The sequence below is a fragment of the Pseudochaenichthys georgianus genome, chromosome 5 (assembly GCF_902827115.2).
Source record: "Pseudochaenichthys georgianus chromosome 5, fPseGeo1.2, whole genome shotgun sequence".
Classification (NCBI taxonomy): Eukaryota; Metazoa; Chordata; class Actinopteri; order Perciformes; family Channichthyidae; genus Pseudochaenichthys; species Pseudochaenichthys georgianus.
In genome coordinates this window covers 38,452,583-38,473,662 of record NC_047507.1, presented here as the reverse complement: position 1 = coordinate 38,473,662, position 21,080 = coordinate 38,452,583, and the positions used below count along the sequence as shown (strand labels likewise).

Here is a 21,080-nt window from a genome sequence, read left to right as displayed (position 1 = left end):
TCCTCTCCTCCAGATGAGTGACGTATCGGGCCTCCCTCATGTATCTGTCCGGTTGCCGTTGGCTCCCCTCCACATAGCAAGTCCTCATCGTCTTCGCCATCTCCTCCCCTCCCTCCCTCCTGTCTGTTTTTCCTCTCCCGCTACTCCATCGCTATCAGAACCAGACGGCCTACTTGGCTCCGAGGCCCCGCGGCCGGCACCGCTACCGCTCGGTACAGAACTAATCTGTCCTTCCTCCTCATCCCGGCCTACAGGTTTAAAATAACCTGTAAGCTTCGGCATGTTTTGTAATAGCTGCTTGTCTCGAAACTACTTTTCCCTCAACAATTTCCTTTTCCGAGCGCCACTCTCAAACTTCTTCTTCTCAAACTTTTTCTCCTAAACAACCTTCATCTGTCACTCAATCACTCGCAATTTGAATAAGTCACATGTGAAACATATTCTCATTCTGATTGGCTGTGAAGTGGTGCCCACTGACTCTTTCGGAGTCATCATGTTTGAGAAAAATCTCTGGAATCCATCGATCTGATTGATTAGCGGAGCAAATGATCAAAAATACTACGGAGAGAAGATATTTTCGTTTGGATTACTGGTCTGGGGAAAGCTCGTGTGTGTGTGTGTGTGTGTGTGTGTGTGTGTGTGTGTGTGTGTGTGTGTGTGTGTGTGTGTGTGTGTGTGTGTGTGTGTGTGTGTGTGTGTGTGTGTGTGTGTGTGTGTGTGTGTGTGCGTAAATTTGCGTTTGTGTGTGTTGTGTTTGTTTCCCGGGGAAAACCCTCACGAGAAACACTGGCTGTTGTTATGCCTGCTGTGACGTCACGAATTACTCCGTTCTCTGCTTGTTATTATGCCGTTACAAGCTTCAAAGTTGTATTTATCATCTGAATTTGCCGAAACAAGTTTAATATTCTGAAAGCCAAGACTTTGTTTATTTGAAACCAGATGAAAACAAACTGTAACGGACCCTGCCGTGTTATCTATGATTACTATACGCCTTACATTCATAATTTCAGCCGGAGGGAGGGGGAGTGAGTGGCGAGTGAGAGCTGTCATCTTCCCTTTACAAGCTTCAAAAATGTATTTATCGTGTGATTTTGGAAATAAAAGTTTCATATTCTGAAAGCCAAGACTTTGTTTATTTAAATGTTTTTTAAAAACATCCGAAATAAAAAACTTTTTTTTTTTTGTATTTACTTTTTTTTGTAAACTTTTGTATTGGCTCATGATAGGCCCCTGATCTCCGTAGGCCCCTGGGCTTCAGCCCAGGTCAGCCCGTGCATTAAGGCGGCCCTGGGTAGAACCATAAAGCTAACATTAGGCTAAAACGTTAGGCTGTTTGCATTACTTCACATCACCACCGTAATGTTTGGTGTGATGAGGTTTATAGACTCATTTATTCACTTGTTAGCAACCGCTATTTTACCATTTGAAAACACATAGAAGCTTCAGACGTCCACAAGTGGGGTGTTTACTGATCAAAGTGTTAAAATGCTCATTAATTACCGGGTTTTAGGATTCATTCCTGAACCAGTCTTTTTTAGAGGTTTAAATCTAAAGTCCTCCATTTGTCCTCATCCTCTGATTTCTAGGTTTATCTTGTGTTGGTTCCTGCGTTGAGAGAGTTGACTGAAAGTTTTGACTAAACTTCTGAATGAGAGCCTAATTTGAGTCAAGTATGGGCATGCATCAGATATTATAGCAGCGAAGGTAATGAGATGTCACTCATTGTGGGAGTATCTGGAACATTAGCCTTCAACGAATCAGAGGACGGACGAAAAAAGAGCGAAAGGGAAGGAAAAGAGTGATGAGAGAAAAGTAATAGAGTTGGGACTGATGGATGTAGGAGCAGAGGTGGAAGGAGCCAATACAGAAAGGAGGATGAAGAAGGGATGGAGAGAGGAAGGTAGGATATGAAGGGAAGAAAGCAGCATCACCCATACATCAATCAGGGGTCACATGCATGGAGGGGGAGATTAGGGGGGGAGAAAGGGAGCTGGGGGTTAAAAGACAGGAGGGGAGGGAGGAGGAGAGAATTGAGAATGAATACGTCTCTTTTTCCCTCAATGCTCGTTACCCTTTTTATATTTTCCCCTTGTCCCTTCCCTTTGATTGTTTCTTTCCTCATCTGCTTTCCCTTATTTCATCCCTTCATCTTTTCATTTATGTTTATGCTATCTGCTCACAATAGAGATAAAAGAAAAGTCAAGGTTAACCTTATAACTCTAGGACTAAGTGAAAACTATGATGTGAAAGGATTTCTACCTGCAGGCACTGTGGGAGAAGTATTTAGAACTTTTACTTAAGTAAAACAGCTAAGAATACACTGTTATAATAATGTGTTACAGGAAAAAGTTCTGCATTTAATATGTTTCTCGAGTAAAAATAAAATATAATATCAATTGGAAAATCTGTTACGTATGTTTATACATGCCTATAATTATCTCCCAATCGGCTACTTGATTAATCAACTAAGCTGTTCTGGTAAATTAATTAAATGTGTTATAAAATCAAATATTTCATTTTTTTTATTCTAATGGTTTAAAATAGATTAAGTTAAGGTAATTATAATATTTACCTTGGAATTGTAGTCGAGTTTAAGAATGTAGTGGCATAATAAAACAAAGTATTGATATTTATTTTCAATATTCATATATTAATATGAACAAAACACTGAACTTGTTGCAGCATACATATTATATACTTTAGTAAGTTGTTATTATTACTTTGCCTTTTTATGTTTACACAATTATTTTCCTTTTATTTATTTTATTGTATTAAGATCTTTTATTTGTTTTTTTTGATTTTACATTCTTACCCTTTGTCTTACATTGTATACATATATATATATATATATATATATATTAATTAATTTATATTAATTTATATTCCTGGATAAATAAAGTATTCTGATCTGAAAAAGTGGCTATAATAATGCATAGCAAGATGCATGGAGTCCATGTCAAAGATTTGAGTTATAGAGGAGAAAGGAGGAGGAGAGAAGTCTCTGGTGTGCTTCTGAGTTGGAGAGATGACCCAGAAAAGTCAGGAGAACAAAATGGAGGTCTATTCTATGGGGAGGAGGAGGAGGAGGAGGAGGAGGAGGAGGAGGAGGAGGAGGAGGAGGAGGATGTGCAGGTGTTCATTTGTTAAAATGAGCAGTATGGCAGCAGGGAAGGTGTTCTTGAAGGTGTTCAGTATGCACTTACATTGGCTGTGGTTGTTGTTTCCCACCAGGATGCAAACAAGCTGCACATTATGCAGCAGATGTTAACGAGAGCTTGATAAATTAGCATTTCATTACCAAACGTTTAACATGTTTAATGACGTCAGACAGACTGTTCATCTTTGCCAAATGCAGATCCAAAAGACCTCTGGCAAGACAATGGTTAAATGTTACTGAACAAACCCTGGGTGTTCAGAATGAAGACAAAGCACCCTTGGGTGTGTGTCCCCTGAGAACCGTGTTGAGCTTCTTCAGATGGAGCTATGTCATGTAATGTTACGTCTGTAGCTGCCAAAGCTAAGTCCCTTCTCCCCCTTCCTGTTCAAAGATGTGTGAGTTCTTCTGGTTTAGCACTTTATATTTACAATACACTAGCTGTCTACTTAACAAGCTAGCGAAAGTTAGCTACCTACTGAAAAAGCTGGCTAACGTTCGATATATATCTACCTAGTTAGCTGGCTCACATTAGCTACCCCTCTAACAAGCTATAGCTTACATTTGATATCTCCATCCATCTTCTACCGCTTTTTCGACTCGGAGGTAGCATTTCCAGCAGAGGGCCCCAAACTAGTAGAGAGTATAATCCCTTCACCTGGTCCTAGGTCTGCCACTCGGTTTCTTCCCAGCTGGAAGTGCCTGGAACACCTCAGGGAGGCGCCCAGGTGGCATCCTTATAGGTGCCCGAACCACCTCAAATGGCTCCTTTTAACGCGAAGGAGGAGCGGTTCAACTCCGAGTCCCTCCCTGATGACTAAACTTCTCACCTTATCCCTAAGGGAGATGCCAGCCACCCTACGGAGAGAACTTTTGGCCGCTTGTGTCCGTGATCTTGTTCTTTCGGTCATGACCCATCCTTCGTGACGGGTAGGAACTAAGATGGACGTTCGCTATCTATCTACCTAGTTAGCTTAGATTAGCTTCCCAATTAAACTATCTAGCTAGCTTGCGTATGGAAGCTATTTAACTAGCTATTGCCAAATTGGTGGCTCTGGTAGTTTAAATTATTCTTATTATTTAACACCGTATGGTTAGACACATAATAGGGCATTGTGGCCAAGAACATGCTTGTTCAATTCATATGGTGAATTGGGGGTTGAGATTGTGAGAAAGGCAACTTAGCATCAACATGATTTGGCATCTATTAGCCATTTTTCCTGCACTTCACTGATAACATCAAAAAACAAATGTTTCTCCAGCGATGATGGTAACAAAACATGGAGATCTGAATGAAGAAAGTAAGAAGAGATTAAGACAAAGAATAAAGATGAAGGAGAAGGCTGAGAGGCTGTGGAATCTGAGAATAGCCAGAAGACAGGACAAAAGTTTGAATAATTGTAACAGCCAGACTGCCTTGACAGGCTGCTTTGTGCCAGACTGAGAGCAGGAAGTCAAGTTGTCACGTGGAGACGAGTTCTGCGACGCCTCTTCAAACAAAGCATTACACAACGATGGATAGTGTGATTTCATTGTTAATGTCGCAGCCGGTTAACAGCCGTGCTTTATTTGGTCATGACAGAAAATCACTGAGAGGCAATTCGAATGTGTTGATCCGCCATGCTGTGATTTCCCATTGTCCGTGATGACAGGTTAAATCCTCCCTTCCTGCTCGGGCAGCGTGGAAATCGTTCTGATATGAAAGTCTGTTCTAAATAAAATTTAAAAAAAAACTTTTTCATTTCCTCCCATCTTCCTTTCCTCTTCTTCACACAGAAGTTGACTTTTCTCTTTTCCCTATTCCATTTTCCCTCTCCTGTTTCTGTCTTCTTCTCTACACTCCTCTTCTTTGTCTTCTCTTGTCATTGATCTTTTCATCAGCCTCTCCTCATCACCTCTTATGTTCTGCCTCCCCCTTCACCTCCTGCTCTGTCTTGTGTTCGTCTCTCCTACTGATCTCTCTCTTACATTCCCTTGATTATTTCTTCTTCTTCTGCTTCTCCCCGATATGTGCTATGAGTTAGAGAGAAATATAGGGTTTTAAGCATCTTGGGTTTTATTTCCATTGTTTTGGCATTTTTTGTTATGTTAAGATAATGCTAAAAAAGTGAGCACTGAGATCTGGGAATGCAGCACAAATCTTGATGTGATCATTTTCTTAAATGTGTTATTATGTTTTTTGAACAACAGGAGCATTTTGTATGATTGTACTAAAGTAATAATAGACATCTTCAAAGTGAAACATCTTGAACGAACAGAGGCATTTTTTATACAGCAGACATGGTGACATGATTTGATTTTGAAAAGCACAGGTGGACCAAACAATATTAATGATAGTTTTGTATTGCCATGGACAGTTTTTTCTTTTCAGTGTCCTTCATTTTCTCATAAAAACAGAATGCTGGTAGTCAAATCGTATTACCTTTGGACAGCGCCAGGCAAGCTTTCATACTAAGTTATACAGCTATTGAGGTGGTTTTGTCTTCACATTTAACTCTCCTTCAGAAAAAACATATTTTCTAAAATTCTGACCTTTAAACCGATGTTTTTATAGCCAAGTGTCCTTCGCTCTGTATGCCCGATCATCAACACTCCTCCAGTGACACACATGCGATTTACCAAAGTCACACTTCCCTGCAGTGTATAAATGTCATTTGTAAGGGATAGGGTTGAATTCCAGCCACTCGGAAGTCGGAACACAGTTACTGTGTGAAATCAGAGGTTTTATCATATGCATGCACGTGACGGCATCACAGACCTACATCAAGGTTTCAAATCCACACCTTTCCTCCGCCACTTGTTTCACGTGTGCAATACTGCAAATCAAAGAGAGCAAGTCTCTGTCTTGTAATGATTGTTTAATGATTGTTTTTCATGATCTATCAATGAAAATATACATATAATAGATAATTGTTTGCTATTTAGCAGTACTAAAACCCGTGTTCCACTCTTAAATTTCATGCTTCTAATTACATTAGAATGAAAATACAGAGAAGTGCTAATGTAATTAAGTTTGTGTAAACACCTGTTAACACATCTAATACTACTTCCATTACCCTTCTATTACCTGGTGATGAGCCTGCAGCTGGAGGAGCATCAGATGTTCCTTTTATTTGCTGCAGTGTTGCTTAATAATTGAGTGTGAAGGTGCACATTAGCTCTAATTTAATATCCTGTGTAATGTCTTGATGTGATTATCATGTGGAAAAGTGCTTGCAATGGAGTTAAACAATCTCTAGAGTATTTCCACTCGCTTTAAGATGTTACTGAATTGGAAAGTGAATGTGAGGACTGTTAGGTGTGTTTTTGTTGAGGCATAAAGCTGCACTGACTGAAACAAGGGGCCAGCAGTAAAACAGACACTTCTCTCCACATGCGGCTCTTTATAGCCGACTGCTGCCTCTCCCGTGCTGCTATGAGTGTTCGGGGGGCGTTCAAGAGCAAGACATTTACCATTGTTGCTTTGTTTAAGGATACACTCACTGAATCAGGTTCACACAGATACAAGGAATTTGCTTTTGTGTATAATGGTGCAAACAGGCAAGTGTGTAAAAAGAAAATAAATAAATATTATACAAACTAGTCTTAAAACTGGTAAAAGATATAAGATGCAAACAAGGAAATACAATGAAATGATAACAAAATATGTGGAATCTGAATTCAAAAGGCAGAGAGCTGCGCAGTGGGAGTATTGTCCAGAAGTATGCAACATAATGTCATTGATTTCATATTAGCAAAATGCTAAAGTAATGTAATATGATGTTATTTGATGTTTCTTCAACAATGTCACCACATTATTTCTTGATTTTTTACTTGGAGCATGTTCTTCCATTTTGGAACAGTTATGCCTCCTTACTGCCTTCAGTCTCAGTACAAATCTTGACAGGAACCAATCACAAAATTGCCAGTTATAATAGAGGCTAGAGATCTTTGTTGTTTGTTGTGCGTGTGTGTGTGTGTGTGTGTGTGTGTGTGTGTGTGTGTGTGTGTGTGTGTGTGTGTGTGTGTGTGTGTGTGTGTGTGTGTGTGTGTGTGTGTGTGTGTGCGTGTGTGTGCGTGTGCGTGTGTGTGTTAAATGTATTTTAATGGAAGCAACAGAAGTTCCCCATGCTCTCTCTTTAGCAAAAAGGTAAAAGTCTCCAGTCATTGCTTCCCAGTAGAAAAGAGTGAATGAAGAAACAAAGGAAAATATTTTGAGCAAATTTGTATCCAAATAATTAATGTAATGAAATGGTTTTCATTGTAACATGTGGGTTGAGTCTCTGAAAATGTAGTACAAAACAAATATCTCTTGAGTTGATTTAGGGCGCTTTTACCAGCCAACATTACAGTAGGTCCGTTGCCATGGACGCTGGTGCTGTTCAATTGCATTGATAACATAAGAATAATACAGAAAACCGCAGGATTATGGGCTGCCTGCATGAGTATTGTTGTTATGGATACAGGTTAATGGAGATGGAGGACTGACTTGAACTTCTGCAGAAGAGAACAAACAGACATATGCTAAATACATAACATTACCAAGTCAGAGTAAATCACGAGATCGAGTGATTTCCTGCAAACACCTCTTATATGTTGGCCACTTGCATTTGGTAAATGTGAAAATGAACCATGAAAATAGAAACAATAGCAAAAGTATATATTTACCCTGATTCAGACTATTGCTTCAAAGTACTTTGTGTGTCCTCACTCCCACTTCATCAGAGTGTTCATTGAGAGCAGCTCTTGAGAATTCATTTGAATGCTGAAAAAATTGCTAATTTAAGACGACTTTGCTTTACAACAAATAGTGAACAGTTTATTTGATGAGGTCTGATCTGTATCATCAGAGAGATGAATATTGGCGTTGTCAGTCTCTTGAAAGTAGTCTTTGGTTTTGCTGTTATAAGACAGTTCTTAATGTTAGAAGGAGCAGAATATGTGATCTTGATCATGGCACTTGGGTGAAGCTGTCAGGCTCTTATTTATCTCTACCTATTCTTTCTATCTCCTGTTCCTGTCGCTCATGCTGTCTCGTTCATTTTCTTTCTGCTGCCTTTTCTTTTGTGTCTTGAAAGATTTCTTTAAGGAGTCGCTCCCTTCCTTTTTTCTTTCCCTCTTCTGTCTATCCTATATGTTCTTGTCTCTACTCAGCACATCCCCATCAGTGTGTTTTACAAACATGATAACACATGATACAGTCCATATCCATATCAGACCACAATCTCTTATTGCATGTATAGAACTTTTAATATGACACACCAATGTGTATGGAAATCATGTGCACTGCAGATATGTAAGCCTGTGTGAGTGAATAATGTATTAAAAGTCCTGACGTCAGCGTCCTCATATCCTGCTGCCACCGTGCAGAACACGTCCCCAATGGACATCAGCTTCCTCACACTGTTACATGTATGACTGGTTACATGTAACGTGTTACCCGTTAAGTGGAAAGCAGCACTTAGTTTTAAAGTGAAGCCAATGCTGAAATGCATAAAACCTGCAAACTGTCGACCCACTGGGCAGTGTGTAGAGAAGTGGAATTATCTGACTTTGCAATTGATTCATATCCTAAGTACACATTGTCCTGACAATATTATGGCCTTAACTCTATTTTCAAATGTTCTTCAATAAAGCATGATGTGCATTTCGTTATTGAGGGACCAATTTAAAATAAAAGAGACAATAAAGAAACGTACATGCTTTAGTGCGGGGCTACCTTGTAATTGACAGGACGACTCCAGGTTGTCTTTGGCTGTCTTTAACAGTGTGTTTTTACCCATGAAGGTAAACTGTAACATTTCTCTCCCCTAAACATTGATTGTACTTAGCTCGGGTTGTGTGTCACTTATGTCTGCATCTTTTAAACAGTCTACGGTTTATTATCTGCCCGAATTATTAGAAGCCAATATTGCAACATGGTGCAGATATGCATAGACATATCACAGAGGATGGATCCATGACTTCTAATATAGTGCATCTCGAGCAGGTCAGAGTTTTCACTTCAATATCTCAATATCTGCTGGATGGATTTGCAAACAATTGGATTTATATATTCCCGATTCCCATACAATACATCCTAACAATGGAGATTACATATTTCCTTGACATTCGTTGTTTTGAATAAAATCCCGAACTATTGGTAGCTAAAGAAAAAGAAATGTGTCTAATAACACGTTTTCTGAGTGTACAAATTGTCAGGGAAATATTTTCCAAGGCCCATAAATCTGACCCAGTTTATCAGTTCAAACTGTCCTGACTGAGTGAGGCACCTGCGACCTTGGCTGCTGTGCTCTCAGTGTCCTGTCTCCCTGCTCCTGCTTGCTGGCGTCAGCTGATAGAGGTGTTATGATCTTGTTAGGCACAATGTTGATTATTCTCTCAGAACTAGCTACACGGGTCTGGGCTAGAGTTCTTCAGAATTAATTGTGGCATCTCAACCGTGTGGTCAGACCGTGGCCCGTGACACGTCTTGTGAATTCTCCGGCCGAAGCTCCAAATAACCCGTCAGTGTTTGCCATCAAAGCTCCAGCTCTCCTCGTGTCTCTCTGAGTCCTGACTCCACTTGCTTCAGAAGTTTCCCCCACTCACATGACATCAGCCTCAGATGTACTTTGCCTTTGATGCTACTTAGCCAATGCAAGCATCCTGACACACTATATACTGTATGTAGATGTAGATGTAGGTGAACATGGGTCGCAGTAAAGCTTCTACACATACACACAGCATGAACCGTATTCAATCATTTGTAGATTACATTTGCTAATCAGATTATATGTTGATCCTATTAGCTGTAATCCAGCTTGACATTTTCATTTCACTGCATTTATTTCATGGTTTATCCGCGCAAATGTATGTCGTATATAACATAAGAGCCATAATCTTGTCATCGCAGGCGGAAAAATAAAATCAGTGCCATGCGTGTGTTCAAAGCACACGAAAGGTCAAACTAGGTGCAGAAGGTTAACAGGCCATTAAGGAACCATTGATACGTGGACATTTTTATGACACAAATGTCAAATGAATACATACGTTTACGTGGAGTATTGGCAGCTGCAGGCCCAGGAGTGGAGACAACGGAGAACTTCAACTCCATCCAATTTACCAGTGAAATGTTCTGAGGCCGTAAGGAGGAACAAGGGATGAAGGGAAGGCAATCCGTCATGCCGTAATGCCCACACAAACACGGACACGCTGACTGAAGACAACACTCGCCTCAAACAGATACATATAGATTATGTAAGTGTCGATTCTTAGTGGTATGTCTCTTTGATTAGTGCCAAATTGCTGCTGCTTGACCAGCATGGGAGATTACTCTCCCACTCCCACAAACCTGTCCCCACCAGTTCATGACGATGTGTTACTGGGATAGTGCTGCTTGTTGTCAGTATGTCCCCGCTGGATGTCAAATAAAATCATTTGTAACCATTGCTCTACATAACTGTCTGCTCGATAGCAGTGCACTGGAAATACAATGAAAACACTAATGCAAAGACAAAGCATATTTCTCACTTCATATATAACAGTAGAGATAAAAGCTTTGTCAACCAAAGCTTTTGCTGATATAAATGTTATAGAAGGGATACCCAACATTACCTTAGCAGAATTCATTTGGTTGAACCCAAAATGAACGTATCAGTTATCCTGACAAAAGGCGAAACACTTTTATAATGTGTGTTATCTGAATTATTTGATTAGGGCTAGGTTAAGCTAACAATCGAGCTCCTCAATTCAAACTCAAATGAAGGTAATTCATATATAAATGCAGCAGCAAAACATCTTATTTTGACTAAAGACAGTCTAAGGTTTATACACCTACATGTTTCGTCGGTGCTCTGGACAAAACTGAGGTGTTATTGTAGAGGTCTAGAATGGCAATTTTTCTCAATTTCAGGACGGCAGTGCATTCTGATTGATCATGTTCAAATGTCACTTTGCACTTGGCACGGACACACCATAATAAACTGATCCGAACGATCATACAGACATTTGGGATAATTACAAAGTACTTCATCTTGAATTACTTTCCTGCACCGGACATACGGTAGATGTTCTGCCACCGTTGGGCATTTGATCTGAAATATTGAAAACCTCTTTGTACAGTACATCTTTGAGCAAGGCATCCAAACCCTGGCTTTTCCTCTGCATGTCTGCAACTATAATTGGAACAGTAGCTCCCAGGTGTTTAAGAATAGCACGGTGTACTCAGCAAAACCCTTCATTCGGAGAAAGGTTAACAAATGCTTATCTACCAATAAAGTAATTAACTCGACCGCACCGTTCTGCTTCGTCCACCGTGTGTGGTGCCAAGAGGTTTTAAACGGAGCTTCTTACTCATCTTCAGCTTTAGTCATCACTCCTTCATCGGCTGTGGCACCTCTACAGGAAAGTCATTTTTCAAATGAATGCAACTCTTTCTGTGCCTCCCAGGATCCTCTTTCTCCTCTATTCTGCTCTTCTGCCAGATTCTCTCTCTCCTCTAATGAATGGGCTGGCGGTGACAGAACAATTTCAACCACTGGATATTGCAGTACATCCATTTAATTTAATTTAACCATGTATTCATCCATGGCGGTTAGGATGTGCAGTATTGCCTTGCCATTTACCGGCACAGTGTTGCTTCATTTTGACTTTGTAAGATGGATTAAAGGTTTTCCAGCCGATGATGATACAAGGGATGGAGGCTGCTTGGAGAAATGACAGATACAAAAGGTTGTGGATACAAATCTTGTCCGGAGAACGGATAGATAGAAGCAGGGGCAATGCTAGCAGCTGGTCTCTTTATTGATTTAGGGCAATCCTACAAAGTAGTATCTCATCCCTAGAGGCATTTTAGACTTTGGTTTCAGTCAAATTGTCAATTTAGCTTATGAAGGTTCCTAACGGAGAGGAATGATACGGAAGTACGTCAGTGATAGGAGCTGTTAACAGTCTCTAGATTATAGTAAACAACAACAACACCTCCTTTATTAACTCCTTTAGCTTATGATACACTGGCCGAAAGTAAAGGAGAAACAGCTGTCCCACAATACCTTGCGGTGGCAACCGCGACACAACATTCGGCCGTTCACAGAACCAACCGATCGTGAACGTTACATTCTACAATTTATGCTGTAAATTGCCAAATGAACGTTTATCACTCTAAAATGATCAGATAAAGTCAACAGTAGTGTTCACTGAGTTGTATGGGGTTTCTTAAGCTTTTTAAACATGTTGAATGGTGATATGCACAGTGATAGATGTGAAGGCCCAAGTTATGCGAATATAGTGCATTAAATTGTTCATTTAAATTATTTGTATACACTCATACGTATCGGATTAATACGTGTTGACAGGGGGGTGGATGAGTGCGAGCTACCATAAGATTGACTTTTATTTAAATTGCAACCATGGTAATGAATATATTTGTCACTGTTGTCCACGTTCATAAAACCAGCATACAACAACACATTTAGAGCACACGCGATAAAGTAGCTAGGTGCGCTTTATAGTAGTCCACTATTGTAGCTTTGCAGTCTCTTTTCCTGATTCTTCATCATTCCCCCTACCATCTTTCCTTAACCCTTTCACATTTCTCCCAGGCGCTAAGGAATAGTGGTTAGGATACGATAGGAGAAGACATCAACCTTTTTCTCCCATAGACTCAGCATATGATATTAGGTCAAGCTAAAATGCAACATGATGTTTTATTAAAAAAAAAATTCTTACATCATCCAGAGAAGAATATGTACCTGAACTTGTATGACGCACTCAGGGTGGAGGTACAGGAGGGTGGTTGGGAGAATAGAGCCTCAGCTGTGCGTCAAGTTGAGAGTTTTGAAACTTTATAAAAGGTTTAAGAGGGAAAAAAAGGAAAAGGCATCCTGAGGAAACAGTCGGGAGCCTACAGTGCTGCAGTGCATGGTATAGAGTGCAGCACTAACACTGACAGGGCTGGGACGTTTGATTGCCTCTATGCACCCCCCCCCCCCCCACTGGGCTGGAAGTGGATGTATTTGCAGTGCTGTCAGGAGGTTTTGATGAAAGCATGCTGGTTCTGGGTAAGGGTTGTTGTCTCAGCAGAGATGTGGAATGCATAGAGGATGACCACATTTAAACTATCACCCCAGAATCCAAAATACACATTTGTCCTTTGACCTGCTGTGCTTTTTATTAATCTACATGCTTTTTTGTGAGTGTTGTAGATATTGGCAATAGATATGTCTGTCTTTAATAGAACATCATGGAACTAGATTGTACTTCCCTAAAAGCTCAAAGCGCCAAAAGAAACTCTCAACATTAATGTCACTTTCCAGAAAAGAAAATCTACAAGACTTGTTTTGAGGAGTCAAAGTATTTCCTTCTACGGTATCCCAATGCAGAAAGAAAGCATGCTTCCACTCAGCTGAAGAGGACGCCATTAGTGTTCAAATCAGTCTCTCTAGCTATGACAAGAAGCACACTGTTGCACGGTGACACTGCAGACATCTCTACGGGTGATATACCAGCAACACCATCTAGACGGATGAATAGAGTTAGAACAAATATATCTGTTTGGATATTGTGTGGAAGACAGCTATCCCGAGCAACATCTGCCCATCTTCCTCAACACGTGAGAGTCACCTCACTTCAAGTCTCCATTCTCTCTCCTTCTTTTTCTCCTTTCAGTCTCTCTATCTCAGCAGGGATGTTTTCTCTGCGGCTACGTGTTCATGTGACTGAGGTGTGAGTCATGGGCTGATTGCTGCCAGAGTCATTTGATTGGTTAAATAGACCAGACAGCACATCCATCAGGATGTGTTTGTGATCAGGGGAGTCAAAGGTTTATGGTATATTTATTCCTACTGTCTAGATTCTTGTGAATTGATCAAAAACAATCCAAATGCACGTCGTCCACCAAAGCCAAAGAATGATGCCAGTCACGTGTGTTACAACGAGGATTGTACGAGAGGAGAGTGTGTGAAGTAAAACATTATTTGAGGGTTTCATTTTGTACACATTCTTGAATTATATGGCTCTCGTGCAAAATCATCAGCACTGAAGTAAAAAGGGAAGAAACACCGTATTAACATCTTCATGGAGACCCTTAATATCTGCACTAAATAATAATAATAATAATAACTGATATTTCTAGAGCGCCTTTCAAGGGACCCAAGGTCGCTTTACAGGAATAGGGCAAGCACAAACAAAACAAAACAAAGGTCAGACAGACAAAACAACAGATCGATTTAAGGGCCGAAAGCCTTGATGAACAGATGGGACTTGAGGGCCCTTTGAAGGCGTCCAGTGTGGGGATGTTGCGCTAAAGCCCTCGAGGTTAACTTTAAGAACTACTTTCCCATCAAGGTTCACTGTTTTCGTAATAAGCTCGACACAGCTTAATTTGTTTTTAATCTCAGTGGACATATACAAGGTAGAAACTAACATACGCAGGTAAAACAGACTTCTGCTGGCTATTTACATCAGAACCCCAAGAGTGTGTTCATGTTAAAAACTCTAGCTCCAGATCCAGAAAGGGGTGTGCAGCTTGTGTGCCGGTACACCTGCACACAGTGCTACCAACAGCCCTGGCAAACGGTTACAATGCAACCCTAAATGCGCATCTTATCAATAGCGCCTAAATGTTCCTATTAGCACATATTTCATGAAAGTAAAATAAATACATTTAGAGATACATGTAGCACTTTGTATGCAAATGAGCACAACGATCAGTGCTAATCGCCAAATGCATTTAAAGTGAAATTATTATCATTTGCAGAGAGTTGGTGTTAAATGAAGCCCAGTCGCGATGAGTAGTCCACACACACTCGTTTATCTTGGAATGCAATGACAGTTTTGTCGTGAAAAAGACATTGAAATGGTTTATCTCTGTGGTGTTTTCATAATGAATAAGGCAAAGCATGGGCACATTGAACTCAGATGTAAAATGTGATGGATATGTTCATGCTGGAATACCATTAATGCAATTATTGTTGTGATTTAGATTCATGGACGGGGCAGTTAGTTGTGCACACATGATGGTGCTTTTAGCAGCCTCGATCGATTCTTGCCCATCTGAGTGGAGATAATAAATACTCTCCAGTGTCACAATGACCTACTTAAAGTGTCATCATACTTTTCATGTATAGTGGAAGGAGCACCACACGCTCTAGCATGGGTGTATCTGCTGTAGTCTTTAGACATTTTGATTATTTGAATACTCTAAAGGAACATATTGGTTGTTCTTGGGGCTGTATCTGTGCTTTAAGTCCTGTAGGCCACATCAGCCCATCTGTCTGTCAGTAAGCGTGTTGGCTGAATGGGGAGCAGCTATTTTTGCGTCTGTTCTGCTTTCATTAATATCTCTCTGCTGGGAGACAATCTAATGAGTCCTGGCTCGCTGATTGCTACATCACAACTTGTATGCGTCACATCAGACACTTGTTGTGCTACATCACACTGGTTGCTCTACATCACCGTGAACTACATGCGCCAAAAACGCGGTGGGCGTTTTACTTTTTCAGTGCACAGAAAACATATTGGGAGAAATGCTCATGCTCACATGTAAACACAATTTGCAATAGCTGCATCCACGTACCTACGTGCATCCACACGTTCATGCATATGCACACACAAACACACATTTACACATTCCACCTCATAACCACTTGAAACATTTTAGCAAAATTGCGATCACCTTTTCACAACAGAATTACAATTCTGTTAATAATGTATTCCTCAAAGATGTGTATCCTTTATAGGACACTGTGGGCCTTAACGCACATGGCATGGATCAGAGTTGTGGCTCTGGTGAAAGAGCGGACCAAATCCAACTTGGATTTCCTGTGACACATTGAGCCACCGGATGTTTATATGGCTAAAAGACACCAAACAACCGGACACAAATAATCAAAAACAGCTGGTCAAAGTGGGAAAAGTTTACCAGCTTAGCTTTCCAAGAAAAACTGTCTTCTTTCACCTGTAATCATTTGAGTTTCTGCGCCACTTATCCTTTATTGTATACAATTGAATAAATGACACAATGTAATGTCTATTCACAATGTTTTCACCACATTCTTTATATGATGGTTTATGTTTGCATATATTGATATTTGTTTGGTATAGTTGTTTAATATAAAGCTATTTTATTTCACATTATACAAGTTAACCATTACCATATTCAGAAAATTACTGTGGATATATTGTTTTTGTATTTGTCGGAGGATTGCTATTTGAGAGTGATTACAAACTCAGATTTTTGTGTTTGACTTTTTTCTCATTCAAATCTTATGTTTGCATTTGAGTATAATTTCAGGAGAAGCAAGAAAGTAGAGCAGGTGCACTGTATTGGGAATGCAATGTGAACAGGTGTGTAACCTGATTATCCACAACCATCTTCAATGAGAAGATATTAAAGTTGGCCTGGGGCTGAAATGTTTTTAGTCTTTTGTTCCATGAGTGCAGACCTTTCATTGTATCAGATTTTTAGCTTGTACCACTTCTGACTGAGAGAAAAGATCTGCTTTCTAAAAGAATAAAAAGTGCTGCACTTTTTGTTTTTGACTAACAGACTGGTATCACAGCAAATACTGGATTCTGAATGCAGCTTACAATACAGAAGTAGAAAGAGATGCAAATATGCAGACAGGGAGGAAAAAGAGAAAGCATTGGGTCTAATTGTATGTGGAATCGAGGCAGAAATGTTGTAAATAAGGAAAACTGTCAATCTTTTAAATTGCTGTCTTTTATGTGGATTGCAAGTTGAGATTGTCTGTCCCTCGGCTACACACAAAGCATGTTGATTGTATCGAGCTGAAGTGAGATAATATCCCATCAGCACCGTGAAAGGGTCACCGCCAAGCAGAGAGGCCGATGTGTCTCGAGCCATTATCCACTTTCTATTAGTTGTGTAACTCTACTCTGCCTCAGTCACCAGAGACAAGAGGTGACAGCAGGTTACACACACACAAACACCAGCAACTGCACTGGCATGGTCATTCCTTAGGTGGCGCCACTGCTTTCACAAATATGCAAACCGAACACATCCTGAGTGGGCCAAAGATAAACACTTCAGAGGCACCTTAAGAATCACCCCAGCATTACAAAATAAATAGATTTCCTTTTGGGGACTTGATTATGGCCCCGTCCACACAGAGACGAAACCGATTTCTAACCGAAGTTGATTTCAAAAAAGTCTTCCGTCCACACGGAATCGACTCAAGAAATGTGTCCGTCCAAACAAAACCGCTCGAAACCGCTGGAGACGCTGTAGTACATATGCCAGGCATAGTGATACAGCATTCCCACTATCTGTTATGTTACGCACGAAATTCTTTATTATTTTGAACCTCTTCTTCTCCCACATTCCACATTGCAGAAACTCCGTTCAACATCAAAACGTTCAGCTCGGTCGGGAATCGATTGCTATTACTTTTCTCATTCATAACTTTCATAATTCCAGAGATACATCCCATAATTCATCAAATGTTTAACATAGAAGTCAATGGAGAAACTCTTCAGACTTGAACAATCTTCATTCAACTTCAACTGCTAACTGTTCATTCATACTTTCACTCAGAAACCTCATTCCAACATTTACAAATCTTTCTGACATTATTCGTGTAAAACAACTTTTAAATCACAGACATCATTTTTCATGAGAAACGTAGGAAAACATCTCGTAGCTTGAAAAATAAAAAAAAATGGCTAAATGCCTCTTGAGGGCATGAAGTGACAACAACTTTCAACATGTCTCCATTAAACCCCATCTGAGATCTCACCATAGGCTGATGCCATGGAAACGAATCCCTCGCCATAAAACACGATGTCACTGTAGCTCCAATTGACACGGTCCGGTCGTCCCACAATCTTCACCTGTATATCACCTCTCCATGCCTCAACAGCTCTACGTCAAATCTGACATCTCACCATATGCCGTTTTCATGGAAATGCATCCCTCGCCATAAAACACGATGTTGTCGTAACGCCTATGAAAAGGGTCAAAACAGCACCACACTTCAGATAATGGTTAACGGTCCAGCCCTCAACAGCTCTACGTCAATTATGGGGTTTCATCATATGCCGTTTCCATGGAAAAGACGATGTCGCTATAACTCCTATGAAAATGTTCAAAAAGTGCTCAAACTTCACATGTGTGCTAACAGTCCAGCCATGAAGACATCTACGGGACAGTTTTGAGATTTCTTAAAATGCTCGCCATGAAACACGGTGTTCTCATAACTTTGGTAACGATGCAGCCATCAACGCATCTAAGCATATTATGGGATGTCATCAAATGCCGTTGGCATGGCGACAGATCATTCGCCATCAAATTAGTTAAAAAGTTTGCAGTTCAAATATTCTGCTGCTTTTCCAAGCCTTTTTACTTTCTTTTCTACTCTCATCAGACATTAAAGCCCCCAGTGTTCATGTATCATTTCAATCTAAATTCTTCACTTTCTTCTTACACATTACATTTCAGCATAGCAGTTTAGCGTCAGCTTTTCAGCATAAAGCATTCCCACTAGCAATTTCTTCAGGAATTGCATTCTCTAGTTATTATTATTATTATATTATATTATTATTGTTGCTGATGGTTGTGGTTGAGGAGCTGTAGATTTAGCACTAAAATCTGTGTCATGGTCAGTAGCGTCTGGAGCACGAACGCAACCCTGTGATCCGCCATTGTTGTTGTTGGCGAAATGCATCAGCAATGACACGGGGATGAGCAGGAGAGGTGGGGAGAGGCGAGGCTATGGCGTCATCGATTCAGGAAATGATCGTATATACGATAAAGAACTTTAGCGGATACAACTGAAATCGTCTCTGTGTGTATAGGGCCTATATGTCCCTAAAACTGCCGAGGTCCCAATGACGTGACTGTGTAAACTGAATAATGTCCCCAAAAAGTGATAAATACCAACTCTCTCACACTCGCATTCTAATTAAAGAAAATAAGAAAATGTATCTGTTAGGGGTGTAACGGTACACATACCCGTACCGAAATTATTCGGTACGGGCCCTTCGGTTCGGTACACGTGTGTACCGAAGTGTACCGAACAAATATAACGTTAAACGTAAAAAATTGAGAACGTGAACAACTTCTTGGAAGTAATCTCAGGTGCTGCGTCTCAGCATTCAGAGTAATTTGCTCCCATTGTGTTCAACGCGTCATAGAGCGAGCAAGTCATTTCATTGGACGAGCTGGTCAGAGGGATGCGTTCATATGTAGTCAGTAATTTGAGGAACTGTCGAAATGGCGAACGCAGATAAAGTTGAGCTCGAAAATCCTCCAGCATCATTGAAGTCTCCGGTTTGGGAACATTTTGGTTTCGCAGTTACGTACAAGAATGACGGACAAAGACAGGTGTACCGAACCAAAGCTGTTTGTCGGCATTGTTCAACTAAAATTGGTTACGCGGCTGGCAATACATCAAACTTGCACACTCATTTGAAAAGGCATCACCCGAACGTGAATATCACCGGTACCAAAAGACTGAAGTGCAAACCCAACTCCCACTAGCATTTAAGCCTCCACCACTCGCAAAAACTTCAGACCGAGCCAAAGCTATTACAAACGGCAAATATCCTTATGTTGCCATGTTAGCAAAGCGCTACCTGGCTGTATCTGCTACTACCTCTGTCCCTAGCGAGAGGGTGTTCTCCACAGCAGGAGACATTGTTAGTGCCAGCTGATCTGCCCTTTCGGCAAGCAATGTGGACAAGTTCATCTTTCTTTAAAAAAACATGAAAATACAATGACAAGCACGTCCTAATGTCAAACTGGCTGCTTAGGTACTAGTACAGTACAGTTCAAATACAGATTATTTCAGTTCATGGAAAAGCTGCACCTTAATGTTTATTTTATTATATTTTATATTTATTTGAGTGAATATTCATAGTTTAATAATAATTAAAAACCCAAAACTAATAGTTTATGTTTTGTGAGTACTAGTACAGTAAAGTTCAAATACAGATTATTTCAGTTCATCGAAATGCTGCACCTTAATGTTTATTTTATTATATTTTGCATTTATTTGAGTGAATACATTATTCACAGTTTAATAATAATTAAAAAAAAATATGTTATGTTTTGTGATAATTTTTTCTGCTGTACCGAAAACGTACCGAACCGAACCGAACCGTGACCTAAAAACCGAGGTACGTACCGAACCGAAATGTTTGTGAACCGTTACACCCCTAGTATCTGTGTCTTTGTTCCATTTTCGTGTTGGAATTTTTGTGAATACAACATAATGTGCATTTTCTTTACCTTGGTATCAACTGGGTATATCAAATCCAGGAATTGCATTAATATTGATATTGACTTCTAAATGTATTGTACCTTGAGATCCCTCTTCTACCAGTATGAGGAGGCGCATAGTGAGCTTTTGAAACTCGGAATGCAATCTGTGCGAAACACAACAAGTTTTATTTGAATCCCTGAATCAAAACAATTATTATCTTGGGGTTTTTGTGGCTTGACAGAGTTTGCAGAACATTGTCATATCTGTGTCTTTGTGTGAATCTGGAATAGAGTGACTCTTGACTGATTTTACCTCCATAGTGCCCATTGGACTGCTGGAATAAAATAAAGCAGATTTGGTTGCTTGTAAATCCAGACACAGGGCAAGATTAGGGTTTATGAAATGTGTTATACAACTACGAACCTTTTTTCATGGCTGTTCCGGCTCCTAACCGGATCTCATAGTATTAAAAGTGCCTCCTGACCTAATCTGTATTGCTTGTAATCCGAGGAGTTTTCTGCTTGTGACTTGAAGGCTGAAATGAAAAAATCAGGTGTGAATATGCCAGGTAACATAAGCCTGACACTTTTACTGGTCAGCTCTGACATTAGTGTTGATGTGTGCAATGGTGGAAATTATATTTACTCAACTATTTAACACAGTTATTGATTACGCTTTATATATAAAACATGATATGTTTATATGAAATAAGGCAGCACTGCATTACACTTAACTTAAGTGAT

The 21,080-nt window shown here is 40.1% G+C and overlaps 1 protein-coding gene across 2 annotated transcripts in view; it reads left to right on the top strand.

Annotated features, from left to right (window-relative positions):
• Window positions 1-21,080, top strand: part of rims4 (regulating synaptic membrane exocytosis 4) — a 109,422-nt gene that overhangs the window by 40,917 nt on the left and 47,425 nt on the right. The window contains exon 1 of one of the 2 annotated variants that reach the window (XM_034082703.2): window positions 1,829-1,900. The exons of the other annotated variant lie outside the window; for it this stretch is intronic. Coding sequence (XP_033938594.2) covers window positions 1,831-1,900 — 70 coding nt within the window. The 5' untranslated portion in view covers window positions 1,829-1,830. Of the gene's footprint in view, window positions 1-1,828; window positions 1,901-21,080 lie in introns of those variants that run through there. 2 annotated transcript variants of the gene reach the window in all.